Source organism: Carcharhinus amblyrhynchos, chromosome 10 (genome assembly GCF_965287045.1).
Source record: "Carcharhinus amblyrhynchos chromosome 10, sCarAmb.v2.hapA, whole genome shotgun sequence".
Taxonomy (NCBI): domain Eukaryota; kingdom Metazoa; phylum Chordata; class Chondrichthyes; order Carcharhiniformes; family Carcharhinidae; genus Carcharhinus; species Carcharhinus amblyrhynchos.
Genome location: NC_137333.1, coordinates 83,018,998 through 83,038,927, shown reverse-complemented (window position 1 = coordinate 83,038,927; position 19,930 = coordinate 83,018,998). Strand labels below are relative to the sequence as shown.

The following is a 19,930-nucleotide window of genomic DNA, read 5'->3' as shown; positions in this document are numbered from 1 at the left end:
AAAATGAGTTAACATTTGCTTATAAAGTAGTGACCCAAGGAATTTGATACAAATGCATGAATGGTAATACTGCATTGTGTAAGGAAGTTTCAATTTTATGTTAAGCACAATTCAGCAGAGGATACCCTTTTCATGTACTTATCATTTCCAAGATTTTCTACATCCACTGACTTGAATCTGAAGGAGTGAATTCTCGTTAAGTAACAACACAAATATCTTTGCTTCTTAGAAACTAAGGTCACAGAAATTACAAGATTTGTTACAACTAAACCAGAAATAAAAGTAATTAGTGGAAAGGTCATCCAAAGTGGTGAGCTCTTCATATTTTATCTTGATAATTTTTTTTATCTAGCTATGTGCCATTCTCATAAGCAGTTTTCATGAGTGAATGCAATGGAAAATCAAACAGCCGTTCTTTGTTTCATTCACACATTCATATATATACATTTGGCGGCACACTTCAGTTTAAAAAGTAAATGACAGTGCTAGACAGGAAGAAGAGGGCAGCACAATGGCACAGTGGTTAGCACTGCTGAGTCACAGCTCCAGGAAGCTGGGTTCAATTCCCGGCTTGAGTCATTGTCTGTGTGGAGTCTGCACGTCTCGCTGCGTTTGTGTGGGTTTCCTCCGGGTGCTCCGGTTTCCTCTCACAGTCCAAAGATGTGCAGGTTAGGTACATTGGCCAAGCTAAATTGCCCCTTAGTGTCCTGGGATGCAAGGGTTAGAGGATTAGCGGGGTAAATATGTGGGGTTACGGGGATCGGGCTTAGATGGGATTGCTGTTGGTGCAGACTCAGTGGGCCGGGTTTCCTCTGGGTGCTCCGGTTTCCTCCCACAGCCCAAAGTTGTGTGGACTGTCCATGATAAATTGTCTCTTAGTGTCAGGGGGGTTAACAGGGCAAATATGCGGCATTATGGGGATAGGGCCTGGATGAGGTTTTTGTCTTTCAGCCTCCTTCTGTACTGTAGGGATTCTGTAAATTCTGTGAGATATGAAGAGGAGCCGTTGGTCAATGGGAGGCTACGGTCAATGTGAGGTTAGAGAGGAGTGAGCCAGGGAGGCTGGCAGTAGGGCAGAGGTAACAGTGCTTTGGTCAGTAGGGGAAACTAGAACATCAGGCCAGTAGCAGCAGCAGAGAGAGATGTGCACATGATAGACACCAGGAGGAAATGAACGGGAGGTCAAATCCTGCAAAATGCTTGAGGGCTGTTGGGCAAAAGGAGCAGCAAGGACCAGTACAAAGATAGTGGCTTCATACTAGCAAGGAATAAAGTGACAAGAACATTGAGCCAAGTTGGAGAGAAGCGAACATTGAACAAATGGAAGTGACGATGACTGGGAAAAGGAGGGAATTTTTAAACCTCTGGTGTGGACAAAGTGGTGACAAAGGATGAATTTGAATTCAACAATAGTGGGATTAGAAAAGATAATAATACATTTGAATTAGGGGCCATGAAGTAGCAGAACTGCTACCTGAAGTTTGAAGATTTGTAGGGAGGATAATGATGAGTAAAGCTGGGCATAAGTTGCATAGGACTGTCCTAACAATGCAAACTGCATGCAGGGAATAATCAATGCAGCATGTAAGCTTAAGGCTTGACTGAATTTGGTCTCAGGCCTTATTTAAGTTAGGCACATGAACCACAGATCCTCTACTGCACATCCCAGGTAGTGCACCAATGAAGCAGATACAATTATGGGTCACTGCACCTGTAGCCCTCAGGTAGTGGAAAGGGGCCAGCAATGATCTTCAAGCTATGGAAGTCAGGGGAACAATTCTATTGTTCGTATGTTTTAAAAATAACTTGCATCTTGGTAGCCATGCTGCTGAATCCCGACCAAGACAGGGGTACTGAAAAGTAATGGTCTCCACAGATTTAGCACTGGGAAAAATATTGTTACCTAGTCAGCAGCAGCCTATACCACTCAACCATTCATTATTTGCCACTTAATTAACCATCTAAATTCTGAAGGGCTATCTGATTCTGTGTTCTTCATCAAATGAGGTTGGATATGACACATTGATGGGGCAAAATACACGGAACTTCATGTGCTCATCCATGTACCCCCTCAGCCCCCCACACATCCACTGATTCAAAATATATTGAACCAGGAGTGTGAGAAACAGAAAAAAAAACATCCATTTACTGCCATTTAGGTTGATAAGAATAGAAGCAAACCAATTCATTTGGCATAGATCAGCTTCTACAGAAAATGAATTATTTTCACTAAATGTGAAATCACTTTATTTGAGAGCATTGTATTAGTTTTTGCCAAGCTTTTGTAATTAGCATTTAAACAATACTAAACAAATTTCAGGAATTGTTTCATTATCAGTCATTTTTCTGGCATGCAACAAAGCCATCTCCTGGCTCAATAAATGAATAATGTGTCTTAGATTTTGTGCTATCTGCCTAATTGAGACATTCTTCAAAACAGGTTATGAAAGAATGGGCTTAAAACAGACCTTAGGCCCTTTGTATAAGGAAATATGGGTCCAAATGTCTGTTTAATGCCCTTTTTATCAAGTGGTTTGCCTTGAACATAGTCAGTACCAGCTTTCAGGAAAAGCCAAGGTTTCACACGCTGCCTTTAAAGACACCACCACAGTCTGCCACTAAATAACTGAATATGAAACTGTGAGCTATAGGACTGCTAATCTCGCCTCATTAAGATTTCAAAAAATTGGACTGCTGTCAGCCACCAACCATGCTAACCCCACAAAATGATTGTTGTCTCTCTCTCTCTCCCTCTGCCGATTGCTGTCCCTACCTTCTCTTTATTGCCCTTCTCGCCTCCGATTACCCCTCTCACACTAGACCTACCTTTGGCCTTACTGATGTAAAAAGCCAATGTTGAAATCACTAGGCAACCTGCCTGGAGGCATATAACTCACTGGTATCATGCCGTTGAGGCCTGTTCATTAGTTTTGGATGGCTATCAAGCTTACCTGTCTGGCACAGGAATCATTCTGTGCAAACCTATTAGTAATATTTTAATATAATTAATTGTTCAAAGTTATAATAGTAGATGTGCCAAGATTGGAAACAGAAAGCATGTGAAATTCAGAATGAGTTTCCTAATTGTGTATATTGGTTGATTTAGAATGTTATAATACTAAAGAAAGCATTGATATCGTTTCAGCAGAGATGTAATGGAATTAACGTATTCTCTCTCTCGTTGGCTATTCAGGAACAATTGAAGGCAATACCGAATATCGTGGTGGAGAAGGTTTGTAGCTTCTTTTTAAAATTAAGAATGCTTCCAAGAGTTGTTGTAATTTATAACATAGTCAAGCTGGGATCTTGTGTTAATAGTATATAAACTATATTGTTAAGATACACAAATGAAGGATCTTGTTTAATTATGTACCTAGAGTACATATAAAGAGAGACTGCTGGGATGCAGGGCCAATTGGTAAGAAGCAGGCATAAGTTATGCTGCATTCTTTAAATACACTAATTATTAAGAAAATTATTAGTGTCTAGTTTAATCTGTCATCAACTGGCTTGGGATTGATTTAACATCGCGGATTAGTTTTGATCGCTCACCTCTCCCCTCCACCCTGCATTATCAAACATTCCTGGGATCTCTGACTTCTGGGAATGCTTAGGAACCCTTTGTGGCCATTTTAATGGAGAAAAGTTTATTTCTGTAGATTTGTTTACCTGGAGAGTGATGTTAACTTATTAAATATTCACAGAGCAGCAAGTCGAAATGCCATTAAAAAAAGTAGCCATGATGTGGAGATGCCGGTGTTGGACTGGTGTGGGGGCACAGTAAGAAGTCTCACAACATCAGGTTAAAGTCCAACAGATTTATTTAGAATCACAAGCTTCCAGAGTGCTGCTCTTTCATCAGGTGAGGAAGGACCAGTGCTCCAAAAGGTCCCGATTCCAAATAAAACTGTTGGACTTTAACCTGGTGTTGTGAGACTATTAAAAAAGTAATCCTATTTTGATCACTGGGCTTCATCCCCTCATAGGCAGGTAGGTTATTTACTGTTCAGACAAGCATTCCGCAGTAATTTTGATTCAGATGGCACAGATGGAATGCCCCTTCCCCTCTGTTGTTTTAACGTTGAAGTGGCAAGTATAAAATGTAAAAATAAAAAGCCCTGACTGTCAGAGTTTGTGTGTTGCCTTTATCAGCAATTAGCACTGGGAGTGCAATTTTAATAGGTTGGTTGCTTGCTGACATCGTTAAGAGCAAAAAGAGGCCTTGGGGCCTTGGTGCTCTTAAACAAAGGGAGGGTGGTAAAGGAAATGATTTCCACAAATCGATCAACATAGACCAGCTTACAGCCCGTCTTGCCCTAACTGACACTAGTGGGAATCGTTTTTGCATCGACTTGATGTGCACACATTTAGCCGCAGAATCCTCTTGCCAAGGATAGCTTTAATGATGTTGTTAGATAAGGGTGAAGAAAGGATCCATGAACTGCCAGTGGCTGGGTTTTATCAGAGCTGGTGGTAGAGTTGGTAACATTGTTCTCAGTCACTGTCAGTCGCAGAATGTAATCTTCTGAATCCAAAGACAATTCAGCGTACAAGCTGCCTGTGAGCTAGAATAATATCTTGTAAACGAGATATGGAAGAATTAATCCAATAGCATGCGCTTATCATGTGCTTTGAAAGTATCCATTGCAGAAATCCTGTATGCTAAAATTGGTTTAGTGAAGGGCATGTGTTAGGAATAATGTTCTGCCTTATATTTTGGCAATCTTCCCTCCCCCAAATCCATTCCCACAATATCTAACATGAGTAAAGCCCTTGGCATGTAGGACTTTCCAAACCTCACGACAGGCTTCAGGTTGAGAGAGGTGAAACCAATACCAGCCTTTTGACTGCCCCTTTAGCTAATCGATGGTCACAGTTGCAGGAGACAGAGGCAGAAAGCCAAGAGTGCTCATCTTATTAGCTGCCCTTCTGCCCATTTCATAGTTGCACTTTGCTGTGTAACACCAACATTACTGAGGAAAGTTGGCAGAGTTTTGAGCTAGTATCCTCAATTTTATCTCTCCCTGCCAGGTGGTGTATGTGTGTCGCGAGGGTGGGTGGGGGAGGTGGCAGTGGATGGTGGTAGCTAAAATCTGTGGAACTCTTTGCTGCAGAAGGCTGTGGAGGCCAGGTCATTGAGTATCTTTAAGACAGGGATAAATAGGTCCTTGATTAATAAGGGGCTCAGGGGTTATGAGGAAAAGGCAGGAGGATGGGGATGAGAAAAATATCAGCCATGATTGAATGGTGGAATAGACTCGATGGGCTGAGTGGCCTAATTCTGCTCTTATGGTTTATGGTCTTAACTTGGAATGGGGAACTGAACCATTTCGTGCCGTGTCCTGAGTATGATCGAGTGCAAATTGAAGAAGGCTCCCCCCCCATCCCAGGCTGGTGGGAATTCTCTTCACATACATTGGTCAGGCTCCAATGATGTCTTCAGGATTGGATCTGTGATTTGAACAAGAGGCCTGAGCAGAAGAGCAATGGGGCTTTTCCCCCAGGTCAAAGCTGCCCGTAAATGGTTCAACGGCTCGAGGTAGTCCAGAAAGTTTAATTATTTTTAAGAGTTTCTTGGTGGACATTGAGAAGTGGAGTGCTTGGGCCACCTTCGGCCTGTGCTTCTGACCAAACAACACCTGTCCCCCAAATTTTTGTACCACTGCATCCCCTCACCCTTACCACCCGCCTAACAGAAGGAGATTCTTCTTGCAGGTCCTTGACTTTGGCCTAACCAGCCTGGATTCCTCCGCCCCTCACTAGCCATATACCTAATGAGGCCCTGGAATCCAACACCACTTGATGTTCAGGTGGTGAAAGACACAATTCTACTAAAAAGTCACTTCAGAGAATGAGTGAAATACCCTTTTTTTTAAGCTTGGAGCTCGACTGATGTACATCACTGTATTAAAGTAGAGCTTATGAAAATCATGGGGAAATGACACATTAAGGTCAAGAGCAATAGTGCGGCCTCGGATATATTCCTCTGTGAATACATCAGGGCTGTGCTTTCCGCGGCGTAAGGTCAGAATTAATCATTGAACAATATAGTTTATGGATTGTACATTATTATTTGGTCCAGATTAATGGGACAAAATCCTTTCTGCCCTGACAGCTGTTTGGAGTTTTGTTTGAGATTATTGTAAGTTCAGAGGAAAAATCGGAATTGACTCCCCTAATGTTACTGAAGCTTTTTAAGAAGATGGAATGCTTCCAGCAGCTCTTAGCTTGATTAGATAAATTACACAGGAGGAAATGAAAATTGTTCCATTTCCTTCACCAAAACGATTACCCAGAAATTATCCCTCAAGATATTATCGTATAAACGCTTTGTGTAATTGTCTCAAAGTCCTCTTAATTGCAGGATCAAAGTATTAACCTATCCATTAAAATATGCTACAGGAATTTAACTTAATGTATGAAGCATTTCAATAATATTACATAGCTCTTTTATGTTTTGGTCATTCGATGACATTAATAAAAATCATGAACCTGATTTAAGAAACATTTAGGCTAATAAAATGCATTTCATAAGACTCAGTTTAAAAAATAATAATTTCACTAAATGGGCGAGATCCTCTGATCTCCCAGCTGTGTGTTTCTTACCAGTGGGAGGTGGCGCGTTGTTTGCCAGTGGTGGGATTCTCTGGTCCTGCCACTGTCGGTGGGAATTCCCATTGACACCACCCCACACTGGCAGGAAACCGCGGGCAGGGGTGCACTGCTGGCAGGACTGGAGAATCCTGCCAGAGTGAACGGCCGGGAGAGCTTCAGCCAACATTTGGTAATTACAAACAGAGATTCCAATCATCTTTCTGTATTTCCGATATATTGTATGTGTCTTCCTGTGGTGGAAGCAGTGAAAATATTTAAGGTTTATCGTTGACGTGTATCTTATCAGGAACACAGTACACCAAAGTTACCAGGATTATTGAGGGTGATCCCAAATTACTTGAGGACGAAGAAATCCAAAAACTCCTTCATGGAGGTTAGTGAGCTGGCGGCTCCTGAGGCATGGACTCACAGGATCTTCATTCCCTGTTTACAACTCCAACCAACTAATAGCCTGTGTTTCCCTTCCCTTACTCTACACATGGAATTCACTTAGTATTTTGGGTGAAAGTTAATTTTCTCCAGACATTTGTGACTCAAACAATGTTTTCCTTCATTAACAATCTAAACAAACATTTCTTTGCGTTTAGTTCCTTGCTACCAGATATCAAACTCCAACGTAGAATATTCCGCCTAACCTACATTAACAATCCAAGGTTGCATTTGTTTCCATCCCCCCTCCTTCACTCTTGAGGAAGCTTCCTTATATCTGTACTCTCCATTTAATTTATAATTAATGAGCGTCACAGGATGGCATAGTGGTTAGCACTGCTGCCTCACAGTACCAGGGATTCTGGTTCGATTCTAGCCTTGGGTGACTGGCTGTGTGGAGTTTGCACCTTTTCCCTGTGTCTGTGTGGGTTTCTCCGGGCACTCTAGTTTCCTCCCACAGTCCAAAGATGTGTGGGATAGGTGGATTGGCCATAGTAAATGTGTGGGTTATAGGAATAGGGCAGGGGAGAGTGCCAGGGTAAAGTACTCTTGTCAGAGAGTCGGTGCAGACTCAATGAACCAAATGGTTTCTTCTGCACTGTAGGGATCCTATGAATGATAGAAGGAGACATATTTTCAGTGCTAAGAGATTTTTTTTTATTCTGGACACTGAATAACACAACGTTCAGAGGGTACAATTGTCTTTTGTTAAATAATTCAAGGGGGGAAGGGAGGGGAATTTATTTTATTCATTAGCAAAGATTAGCGAATGTACAATTGATATTGTACATTTGCTTCAAATGAGACTTGTAAACCCCATTTCACCTCCAACCCCTGCCTTGTTGATGGGTACAACCTTTTGTCTTAATTATTGTGGGTTGTTTTTCATGGATACTCAAATGCAGCCAGTGGAAATCTCCTTCCCCGTATTTTCCTCTTCATTAACAGTATTCATATTCAGCGTAGTGTTGTGAATAGTGAATAGTCACCCCTACCCCTTTGCCTCCCATTAACAGTCTAAGGGCGGTTTCATTTGTATTCGAGATATCATGATACCAAACATGGTCAACTTTGAGAGTACCTGGTTTATAGTGGTGGTACATGCCTTTTATACCACAGTGTGAACTGATTGCAGTTGGTCAGGTTCACAAGTGCTGTAGCAAGTCATCTACCACAGCTAGCGACACGGTTCTTCATTCACAGGGAACATGTTGTGGTTTGTGAGACCCAGCCATTGTTTATCACACTCATACAGCACTTCAAGCAATCATGAATACAATTTGTTCACGTGAGATTTTAATTCACCAAGTTGTCGTTCACAGATGTCTAACATCGACAAAATTGACGCAGTGTTCGAAAGGCTGAAGTGTTTGTCAGACATGATTGGATTTTTTTATATCTCAGATGCACATAAAAAAAGCCCTTGTGTTCTGTTAAACACATCTGATTGAAGGAAACTGCAATCTCTCCAATAACAATTGCAGTGGAATGCAAAACACTTAGTTTATTAACTTCTGAAAATTATGCAACTGATACACTGTGTTTCATGGAATAAATTCAGGGTTCAGAATTCTTCCTGAAGGAGGTGCTTTCCTGTATAGATAATGTGCGTCATTTACTAATGCTGTCATTAACCGCTACTTTGGCAGGGTCCTCTTCTACATTCACTAAAATTACAATTGAGGGTGAACCATTGAGCGAGCATGAAAAGGAAATCACAAAAATAATTCACGCAGGTAAGATCTTCCCCTGAAAATCACATTGTTTTTATTTTCAGTTGCAGCATGGTGGTTAGCACTGCTGTTTCACAACTCCAGGGACCCAGGTTCAATTCCCAGTTTGGGGCACTGTCTGGGTGGGGTTTGCACATTTTCTCCATGTCTGCGTGGGTTTCCTCTGGGTGCTATGGTTTCCTCTCACAATCCCAGAAACACGCCGGTTAGGTGAATTGGCCATGCTAAATTGCCCCTTAGTATCCCAGGATGTGTATGTTAGAGGGATTGGTGGGGTAAATATGTGGGGTTATGGGTATAGGGCCTGGGTGGGATTATTGTCAGTACAGACTTGGGCCAAATGGCCTCCTTCTGCACTGTAGGGATTCTATGATTCGATGTATTTACTCACATATCAGTTGTATGGAAATAAATGAAACAACATCATAAAGATAGTGAAAACTCTGACCTATTTGCATGATAACTTCATACTGAGGCCTGGTTATATATATAGTTTGCTAAAGCTTTGGGAAAGCTTAGCACATTGAATGAAGTGGCTCCAAAAACTATGGGAGGATTTTCACACATACACCCCTCTCCCCAGCCACATTACCATAGCCTGGATTGTTTTTAAGCGGTGGAACCAGCTTGCCAATGGCTGCCGGCAGGACCTGCCAATGTCTATGCCATTCTATGTGGCTCACCCATCCTGTGCCTGTGGGGGCCTCAGGGAAGGGCTGGAAAATCCTGCCAGATGCATTAGAACCAACACAGTGACTGCTGGCAAGGATTTCCACACTGAGACAAATGTCACATCTGTCTCTGATGTTATTCTTGTGTAGTCAATTTCATTTATCAATAAATCTTCAGCAAAGAGGACCAAGTATATGTACACCACTAAAGCTGTTTAGATTTACTCATCAGATAGAACCAAATAAAACATACCATTGAAAATTCTGAGGGCGAGTATAAAATTGTTTGTCTTTTCTCTTAATGGCTCATGACTGACTGACTTATTGGGGCGGCACGGTAGCACAGTGGTTAGTGCTGCTGCCTCACAGTGTCAGGGACTCGGGTTCAATTCCTGGCTTGGGTCACTGTCTGTGCAGAGTCTGCACGTTCTCCCTGTACCTGCGTGGGCTTCTTCCCACAATCTGAAAGACGTGGTGATTACGTACATTGACCAAGCTAAATTCTCACTCAGTATACCCAAACAGGAGCCTGAGTGTGGCGACTAGGGGATTGTCACAGTAATTTCATTACAGTGTTAATGTAAGCCTACTTATGACACTAATAAATAAACTTTTAAATTTGAAACTGTACATTTGCTGGATTTCTGTTTCATTTCTAATCAAATGTATTTATTTCGAAGAACCATCAAGGAGAGTTTCTCATGGTTACAGACGAGTGCCAGGTATGTTAGACCTGATTACTTACAATAGTGTTGTGAAGTATTCTATTTATTACCATCTGCATAATCTTTCAGTGTTGGACATGAAGCCTGAGTTATCCAGAGACGCCAGGTTTCTGATTGGAAATTTGAAGCACGATGTCTCACAACACCAGGTTAAAGTCCAACAGGTTTATTTGTAGCAAACACCACTAGCTTTCGGAACTGGCTGTTCCTTTGTCAGGTGGGTGGGAGCTCAGACTCCCATTGAGACTGCACCAGCACTCCAAAAGGTCACCTTGCCCAGGCCCACCCTTCCACCTTATTCCACAAAAATCTGATTGACTCTGAATTGCCTTCCAAGGGCAGCTAGGGATGGGCAATAAATGCTGGCCAGCCAGCGGCGTCCACATCCCACGAATGAATAAAAACAGATGTGGTCAGTGGCGCACTTGTAGCAAATAATAAGCACCATCAAATTGAAAGCTTATGCACCCGTTTTAGCAGCTGAGAATGGATGGCAGCCCTATTACATCCCTCGACCAAAATGAGATCATTCTGTTGCCTACTCACAAGCATAAAATGGCAGCTTTAAGATTAGATTTTTGCCAGGTTGTACATACCTGCCAGTTTCTAGGCTAAGAGCATAAGAGTTAGCAGAGCAAAAGCTCATCAACTCCACTCCATCCAGTACTCTTATGTGTTTATAGATCCCTGCTTCAACAAACACTAATTTCCTTCTCCTATTTCTGTTGGGGCAAATACCTGGCAGTCCTGTTTACCTATAATACCTCCAATTCTCTTTTCAATAAATACACATGGCCAGGGTCCATGCAGTATTTATTTTGAACTGTACTTTTTGCAGATGTCTGTTACTGTTCCAGCTCAGTTAGATCTTGCTAGGTTTAAGAGACAGCCCTCCAGGTGAGGCAGAACGTTTCTTTCAAGGCATGTTCGTCATGGAGTTCGGTTACGAGTGGTGTGCCTCAGGGATCTGTTTTGGGGCCACTGCTGTTTGTAATTTTTATTAATGATCTGGATGAGGGTATAGTTGGGTGGATTAGTAAATTTGCTGATGACACCAAAGTCGGAGGTGTGGTAGATTGTGAGGAAGGGTATCATAGTTTGCAGGGTGACTTAGACAGGTTGCAGAGCTGGGCCGCGAGGTGGCGGATGGAGTTTAATGCGGAGAAGTGTGAGGTAATTCATTTCGGTAGGAGTAACAGATGTGTTGAGTATAGGGCTAACGGGAGGACTTTGAATAGTGTGGAGGAGCAGAGGGATCTAGGTGTATGTGTACATAGATCCCTGAAAGTTGGGAATCAAGTAGATAAGGTTGTTAAGAAGGCGTACGGTGTCTTGGCGTTTATTGGTAGGGGGATTGAATTTAGGAGTCGCAGCGTCATGATGCAACTGTACACAACTCTGGTGCGGCCGCACTTGGAGTATTGTGTGCAGTTCTGGTCCCCACATTACAGGAAGGATGTAGAGGCTTTGGAGAGGGTGCAGAGGAGGTTTACCAGGATGTTGCCTGGTATGGAGGGGAGGTCCTATGAGGAGAGACTGAGAGATTTGGGGTTGTTTTCGCTGGAAAGAAGGCGGCTAAGAGGGGACCTTATTGAAACATATAAGATGATTAGAGGTTTAGACAGGGTGGATAGTGATAGCCTTTTTCCTAGGATGGAGAAAGCTAGCACGAGGGGGCACGGCTTTAAATTAAGGGGGGTAGTTATAGGACTGATGTCAGGGGTAGGTTCTTTACCCAGAGGGTGGTGAGGGACTGGAATGCCCTGCCAGCTGCAGTTGTAAATGCGCCTAGTTTGGGGGCGTTTAAGAGATCTGTGGATAGGTTTATGGACGAAATGGGATTGGTTTAGATTAGTGGGTTAGTGTTTTTTTTTAAAAGCTGGTCGGCGCAACATCGTGGGCCGAAGGGCCTGTTCTGCGCTGTAATGTTCTATGTTCTATGTTATTGTACCCAGTGTGCAAGTATAGACTCAAAGAACATATTATCACGATAAATGCAAAATTCTGGCACATGATTTAACAGTGAAATACACATTAAATTGTTAATAAAAGTTCTCACCCAACTGGATTTGTAATGAACAGTTCTTAGAATAATTACAACATTGATTAGATCTGGCCAAGGCACAGGAACACAGGGACATAGGAATTAGGAGCAAAAGTAGGCAAATTCAACCCTTTGAGCGTGCTCCACCATTCAATCAGATCATGGCTGATCTCTTCCTGGTCTCAAATCCACCTCTCCACCTGTTCCTCAAGTTCCTTTATCCCTTTCTTATTATGAATATATCCATCTCCTTCTTGAAACTGCTCAACAATTTAGACTCCACCACGCTATGGGGCAATGAGTTCCCCAAATTCACTACCCTCTGCGAGAAGTAGTTCCTCCTCTTCTTTAAATCTACCACCTCTCAACCTACACCCGTGACCTCTCATTTGAGATTGTCACATAAGGGGAAGGCCTCAAGGCCTCGCAGAACAGCCCTATTGCATTTGTCTATATTTTCAAATATGTCCTTTAAGTTTAAGTATCGCCCTCACCGATTTTTATAATATCCCCATTCAGCTGGAAGAAGCGCTAGACAAACATGGAAGAAGTCCCCAATAAGAAGAAAGCCGGTTCAAGCTTGAGGAGGATTTGAAAATTTTGCTCTCTGAAAATGCAGGACATCCCACTAAATGCAAATGGTTTAATTTAAAATTGAGGCCTGGCCGACAGCAATGACAAATGATAAGGATGTCAGCTTTTTGCACACGTCACAAACTCCTGTCAGGTTAAATGATTGTTGAATTGGAAAAGACAATGCATATTATAACTTTCTATCTCGTTATGTTTCACATTGAATGTTAGTATATTTGAAAGTCAAATTTGGATGGATCCTGGAGGCATTCCATTGGTACTATTGGAAAATTAAGTCAGGGACCTTTTTTTAGAATGTAAAACGGATACAAAATTTACCAAATAGTCAAAATCTCCAGTTATTCCCCAGACTAATAGTAGGATTTGCTACTTTAAATTCGGGGCATATCTGGAAATAAAATGAATCAATATGTATCTCTTGGTTTTCTCAGTATTGAGATTATATGCAACAGGAACCTATTCTAAGACATATCAATTCAAATTTTTTCAAAGTCAGCAGTTTAAAAAGATTAAAGGTTGCTTTATGTTATCTGTTTGTTTCTACTTTTAAAGCTGGGCTTAATAAATTACAGACGGGGATTTGGCTAAAACTTGGAAACTGTTATGTTTGTGAGATTAAGAAGAAAAAGATAAAGTCACTGCTTGCTCTAGTGAGTCTTTGGGCTATTTCTAACATGTATTTTGTACTAAGGCATAAAAAGCTTTGCAGTCCACAACCACAAGTTCAAGTTGTTCGTACTTTTGTAAAAATGAGTGGTATTGCCTTTTTTCTCAACACTTTAGTAGCTCAAGTTTTGTATCATTGAAATGTTTTTTTTCCTTCATCCTTGCTATTCTTGCAGTTTAAATCCTATCTTGTTCCATCTTTGGGAAACCAACTTTTACCATGCCTGAAAATCTGTGGAAAATATGCTGAACTTGGTGCTTTTTTTTGTATTCTCCTTGAGAAACAATTATTCAATAAAGAGTACTTTCTCACATGTTTTGTTCATTTTAGTTCTTCCATGTTTATCCATTCGAATGTAGTTGGGGCGGCGTGGTAGCGCAGTGGTTAGCATTCACACCAGAATGATAGGGAGTGGGATAGCTTGATCTTGGGTTTGGACATAGCTCAGCACAACATCGAGGGCCGAAGGGCCTGTACTGTGCTGTACTGTTCTATGTCTATGCTTCTATGTGTTGCTGTCTCGCAGTGCCAGGGACCCGGGTTCAATTCCGACCCTGGGGTAACTGTCTGTGCAGGGTCTGTACGTTGTCCCTGTGTCTGCGTGGGTTTCCTCTGGGTGCTCCAGTTTCTTCCCACAGTCTGAAAAACATGTGCTTAGGAGCATTGGCCATGCTAAATTCTCTCTCCGTGTACTCAAGTGGGTGCCAGAGTGTGGTAACTAGGGGATTGTCACAGTAACTTCATTGCAGTGTTAATGTAAACCTATTTGTGACACTAATAGTAAAATTAACTAAAGAAATTATGGGGAGACGATGGTCTAGTGGTATTATCGCCAGACTATTAATCCAAAAGCACAGCTAATGTTCTGGGGGCGTGGGTTCGAATCCTGCCACGGCAGATGGTGGAATTTGAATTCAATAAAAATATTGGAATTAAAAATCTACTGGTGACTATGAGACTTTGGTGAATGTCAGAAAAAGATATCTGGTTCTCTAATGGCTAAATCACTAAATCTACAATCCCTACCTGGCCTGACTGACATGTAACTCCAGACCCTTTACCACCCTCTGAATAAGGGCAACCAGGGATAGGGAACAAATGCTGGCCAGCCAGTGACACCCATGTCTCACGAATGAATAAAAGTTTAATATCCTGATCAATTAGCTTAACAACCTGCTCAATCAACTTTTAATTATTTATTGAAATATGCTAGGTGCACAGCCAATCTCAGCACCCGCCCACTTATCTTATGGGGAACAGCTCAGGGGTGGGGGATTTTGGCACCCTTGTATTGTAAGTGGCACTCCACAGCCCAGTGTCTGAAAGTATGTCTGTTGGGGAGTAGTTGTGAAGAGTGTGCAGGGGTAGAGGGATCAGGGGAGGGTGCAGGGGCATAGACCTTTAAAGCTAACAGAATACATTGAGAGAGTGGTTAGCAAAGCAGATAGGTTCTTGGTCTTCATCAACAGAGATATTAGCCCTAAGAAATTTAAGAACTGAATCCCTGATTGGCGCGCTCTGGGAAAAACAGCAATTGCACAGAATGGTGCTTTGGAAGTTGTGGGATTGCAGCCCTGACTTTTTTGACCCCCATTTCAGTCGAATGAGACCCAGGGACTGCAGGCCATTCTTTCATGGGTGGTGCTGACTCTGAGTCCACTTCTTACTGGAGGTTGGGCAATCAATACTTTCAACTCATCCCCCTCTTCTGACCCTGTAGACTCTGCCAGTGTGGCTGTCACTGCTCCACTTTGCATCTCCCTCTGGAGTGTACATTCCCTTGTGAATAAAATCTGTGTCATCCGTGAGCTTAGTGTGGATGATCACAGTGACGAGAATGGCCCTGGTGGAATCATCGCCGAGGAGTGATGACACCTTAACCCTTAATGAAGTTATATTTCCTCCCACTTTCCCAACTCAAACAGTTGGTGGTGTAGCCAGGGTCCCAGGCTGGCACTGTCGGGTTGGCACTGCCCAAGGGGCACTGCCCACCCCTGTCCCCAACTCCCCAGAGGGGCCTCAATAGCCTTCAGTACCAATGGCGAGACCATGATGCCTGATCCCTGTTGCCAGGGACCATATGTGATCCTGAGGGCCTTCTTTGGCAAGGTGTTAAGGGCTCACTAATAATATTTAAATAAGCAAATGAATATGTAAATCAGCCTCGCATCCTTCCCAGGCACGAGGCTGATTACGCTGGCAGAATCGAGGCTGGTAAGGTCACGAGACACAAGAAACAGGGCACAGACCCAATTTTTTGTCTCTCTAGTGATCTTACCAGCTTGCTACGCTGATCGACTGGTGTAAGAACATAATAAGAACATAAGAAATAGGAGCAGGAGTAGGCCATCTAGCCCTTCGAGCCTGCCCTGCCATTCAATAAGATCATGGCTGATCTGCCGTGTCTCAGTTCCACTTTCCCGCCCTCTCCCCATAACCCTCAATCCCCTCGCTTATCAAAAACCCATCAACCCGCGTCTTAAATATATTTAGCGAGGTAGCCTCCACCACTTCAACGGGCAGAGAATTCCAGAGATTCACCACCCTTTGAGTGAAGAAGTTCCTCCTCAACTCCGTTCTAAACCGCCCCCCGCCTTATCTTGAGGCTGTGCCCTCTAGTCCTACTGTCCTTTCTGAGCGGGAAGAGCCTCTCCACCTCTATACTATCCATCCCATTCATCATCTTATATGTCTCAATGAGATCTCCCCTCATTCTTCTAAACTCTAACGAGTACAAGCCTAGTTTATTCAGCCTCTCCTCATAGCTCAACCCCCTCAACTCCAGTATCAGCCTAGCAAACCTCTTCTGCACTCCCTCCAAGGCCAAAATATCCTTGTGTAAGTACGGCGACCAAAACTGCACACAGTACTCCAGCTGCGGCCTCACCAGTGCCCTGTACAGTTGCAGCAAGACCTCCCTACTTTTATATTCAATCCCCCTCGCTATGAAGGCCAGCATCCCATTCGCCTTCCTGACCACCTGCTGCACCTGCAGGCTGGGTTTTTGCGACTCATGCACAAGGACCCCGAGGTCCCTCTGCACCGTCGCATGCTGCAGTTTTTCGCCATGTAAGTAATAGTCCTTCCTACCATTATTCCTACCAGAGTGGACAACTTCACACTTGCTAACATTAAATTCCATTTGCCATTTCCTGGCCCATTCACCCAGCCTATCTAGATCCTTCTGCAGACTTTCCACACCCTCTGCACAATTTGCCGTTCCACCAATCTTGGTGTCATCAGCAAATTTCGACACTATACACCCGGTTCCCTCCTCCAGATCATCTATATAAATGGTAAATAGCTGAGGCCCCAGCACTGATCTCTGGGGCACTCCACTAGTCACCAACCGCCAATCCGAATAGCACCCATTGACCCCCACTCTCTGCCTCCTATTTGACAGCCAATCCCCTATCCACGCTAACACCCTACCCCCAACTCCATGCTCCCTAACCTTTTCCTGCCCAAACCTGCTGCCAACTGGAAGGACAAGGGCAGAAGGTTTTAGATAGAGGATTGGTTAATTAACAGAAAGAAAAGAATGGGGGTAAATCAGTGTTTTTCTGGTTGGCTATCAGTGACTGGTGATGTACCTCAGGGATCAGTGTTGGGACTGAAATTGTACATAGATGATTTGGAGTTTCTATTCTAGTAATGATCTAATCCCCTCTTGAATGCCTTGACTGAACCTGCCTCCACCACACTTCCAGGCAGAGCATTCCAGACCCAAACGACTCGCTGTGAAAAAAGTTTTCTCTCACATCATATTTGCTTCTTTCGCACATCGCTTTAAATCCGTGTCCTCTCATTCTCGATCCTTTTCTGAGAGGGAACAGTTTCTCCCTGTCCACTCTATCCAGCTGTCTCATGATTTTGAACATCTCTATCAAATCTCCTCTTAGCCTTCTTCTCCCCGAGGAGAACAGTCTATCTCATCATGAAGGTTCTCATCGCAGGAACCATTTTAGAGAAAGTGTGAATTACAGAAGAATGAACACTCTCCAAAAGCAAAAATGAGATTAAAACTGAAACATGCCAAGGTAAAGGAAACTAAATGGGGGCAGAGAATGCAATCTAAAATTGCTGAACTCAATAGTGCATCTGGTTTTTAAAGTATCTATTCGAAAGGTGAGGTCCTATTTGTTGAATTTAGGTTGAATTTCATTGGAATACTGCAGGAAGATCGAGGACAGAGAGCTCAGCATGTGAGCAATGCAAAAAAGGTTCAAATGTCAGGGAGCTCAGCGTCATAATTATAGAGTATACTGGGGCCCAGAATTTTTGGATAGTCCAGTCTCACATCCTGCTATTTGAACAATCAGCGGGGAACGCATCCCATCCCGCTCTGAATGCCAACAACCATTCCACGCTTAAATAAGTGTTAAGTGGTTGTGGGAGGGACTTCTACCATGCAGTCGGGAGGAAGCCCAACTTTAGAGAGCTGTCAGCCATCAGATTGACGGACAGCGCTGCAGTCTTGCAGTGGACTGGAAGAAGAAATGCAGGAGAATGCCTGAGATTAGGTCAGGGCACCAGAAGCCCTTGTGCATTCAAGGGGTCTCAAGGTGAGGAGTGTACAGTAGGATTCAGGGGTGTGAGGGAGATGAGCAGGGTCTCAGGGGAGACATTGGATGGGAGGGATGTCCAGAGGCCACTGGATCTTAAGGGAGTGAGGACTGGGTGCCTGACTTCAAAAGGGGATTTTGATGGAGGTGCCACTACCCTCCCCCCCTCCCCCCCTTCCCGTCTTGGATCTAACTCAATTTAATTTTGTCTTCTCCCATGTGAGTTCAATCCTCCCATCAGCGCAAAAGTTAATGCTGGGTTGGAATCACCCCTTGTGACCAACTGTTAGCCATTACATGTCTTCACTAGCGATAAACAAAGGAGACTACAAAAGAATGAGGGAGACATTGGCAAGGGTAGATTGGGAGCAAAAACTTTATGGTGGGACAACTGAGGAACAGTGAAGGACTTCCAAAGCGATCTTTCACAGTGCTCAGCAAACTTTTATACCAGTGATAAGAAATGACTATAGAAAAAGAGATAATCAGCCATGGATATCTAAGGAAATAAAGGAGGGTATCAAATTGAAAGAAAATGCATACGAAGTGGGAAAGATTAGGGAGAGCCTGGAGGATTGGGAAATCTTTAAAAGTCAATAGAAAGCCACGAAAAAAGCTATAAAGAAAAGTAAGATGGGTTATGAGAGTACGCTAGCTCAGAATATAAAAACAGATAACAAAAGTTTCTACGAATATATAAAATGATAAAGAGTGGTCTGTTAGAGAATGAGAGGGGGATGTAATAACTGGAAATGAGAAAATGGCTGGGGCACTGAACAGGTATTTTGTGTCGGTCTTCACAGTGGAAAACATAAATAACATGTGAAAAATTGATGACAGGAAAGCTAAAGCAGGTGAGAACCTAGAAACTATCATTATCACGAAAGAGGTAGTGTTGGGCAAGTTAATGGGGCTAAAGATAGACTAGTCTCCTGGTTCTGATGGAATGCATCCCAGGGTACTAAAAGAGATGGCAGGGGAAATACTAGTGGTAATTTGCCAAAATTCACTGAACTCTGGGGTAGTTCCTGCAGATTGGAAAACAGCAAATGTGACGCCATTGTTTAAAAAAGGAGGTAGACAAAAGGTGGGTAATTGTAGACATGTTAGCTTAACTTCTGTCATAGGGAAAATGCTTGAATCTATCAGCAAAGAAAAAAGAGCAAGACATCTGGATGTAAATTGTCCCATTGGTAAGACGCAGCATGGGTTCATGAAGGGCAGGTCATGTTTGACTAATTTGGTGGAATCTTTGAGAACATTACATGTGTAGTGGGCAATGGGGGAACCCGTGGATGTGGTGTATCTGAATTTCCAGAAGGCATTTGACAAGGTGCCACATCAAAGACTGCTACATAAGATAAAGGTGCACAGTCTTACAGGTAATGTATTAGCATGGATAGAGGATTGGTTAACTAACAGAAAGAAAAAATTGTGGGTAAATGAGTTTCTTTCTGGTTGGTGATCAGTGACTAGTGGTGTGCCTCAGGGATCAGTGTTGGGACCGCAATTGTTTACGATTTACATAGATGATTTGGAGTTGGGGACCAAATGTAGTGTGTCAAAATTTGCAAATGACTCTAAGGTGATGGCAGAGCAAAGTGTACAGAGGAGGCTGAAAATCTGCAAAGGGATATAAATAGTCTAAGTGAGGGGGTGAGGATGTGGAGTACAATGTTGGTAAATGTGAGGTCATCCATCTTGGTAGAAATAACAGCAAAATGGACGATTAATTAAATGGTAAAAAATTGCAGCATTCTGCTGTGTGGAGGGACCTGGGTGTCCTTGTGCAGGAATCTCAAGGAGTTGGTTTGCAGGTGCAGCAGATAATTAAGAAAACAAATGAAATTTTGTCCTTCATTGCTAGAGAGATGGAGTTTAAAAACA

At 42.9% G+C, this 19,930-nt stretch overlaps 1 protein-coding gene across 5 annotated transcripts in view; it reads left to right on the top strand.

Moving 5' to 3' along the window:
• LOC145349122 (periostin-like) overlaps nucleotides 1-13,791 on the top strand; it is a 92,289-nt gene extending 78,498 nt beyond the window's left edge. For 2 of the 5 annotated variants that reach the window (XM_080197489.1, XM_080197488.1), the window contains 6 exons: nucleotides 230-310; nucleotides 3,194-3,232; nucleotides 6,902-6,988; nucleotides 8,694-8,780; nucleotides 10,129-10,170; nucleotides 12,737-13,791. In XM_080197489.1, the coding sequence (XP_080053615.1) occupies nucleotides 230-310; nucleotides 3,194-3,232; nucleotides 6,902-6,988; nucleotides 8,694-8,780; nucleotides 10,129-10,170; nucleotides 12,737-12,801 (401 nt within the window). In that variant the 3' untranslated portion in view covers nucleotides 12,802-13,791. The remainder of the gene's footprint in view (nucleotides 1-229; nucleotides 311-3,193; nucleotides 3,233-6,901; nucleotides 6,989-8,693; nucleotides 8,781-10,128; nucleotides 10,171-12,736) is intronic. The other 3 variants (XM_080197490.1, XM_080197487.1, XM_080197491.1) reach the window with 3 other exon arrangements.
• Nucleotides 13,792-19,930: the final 6,139 nt, after the last annotated feature.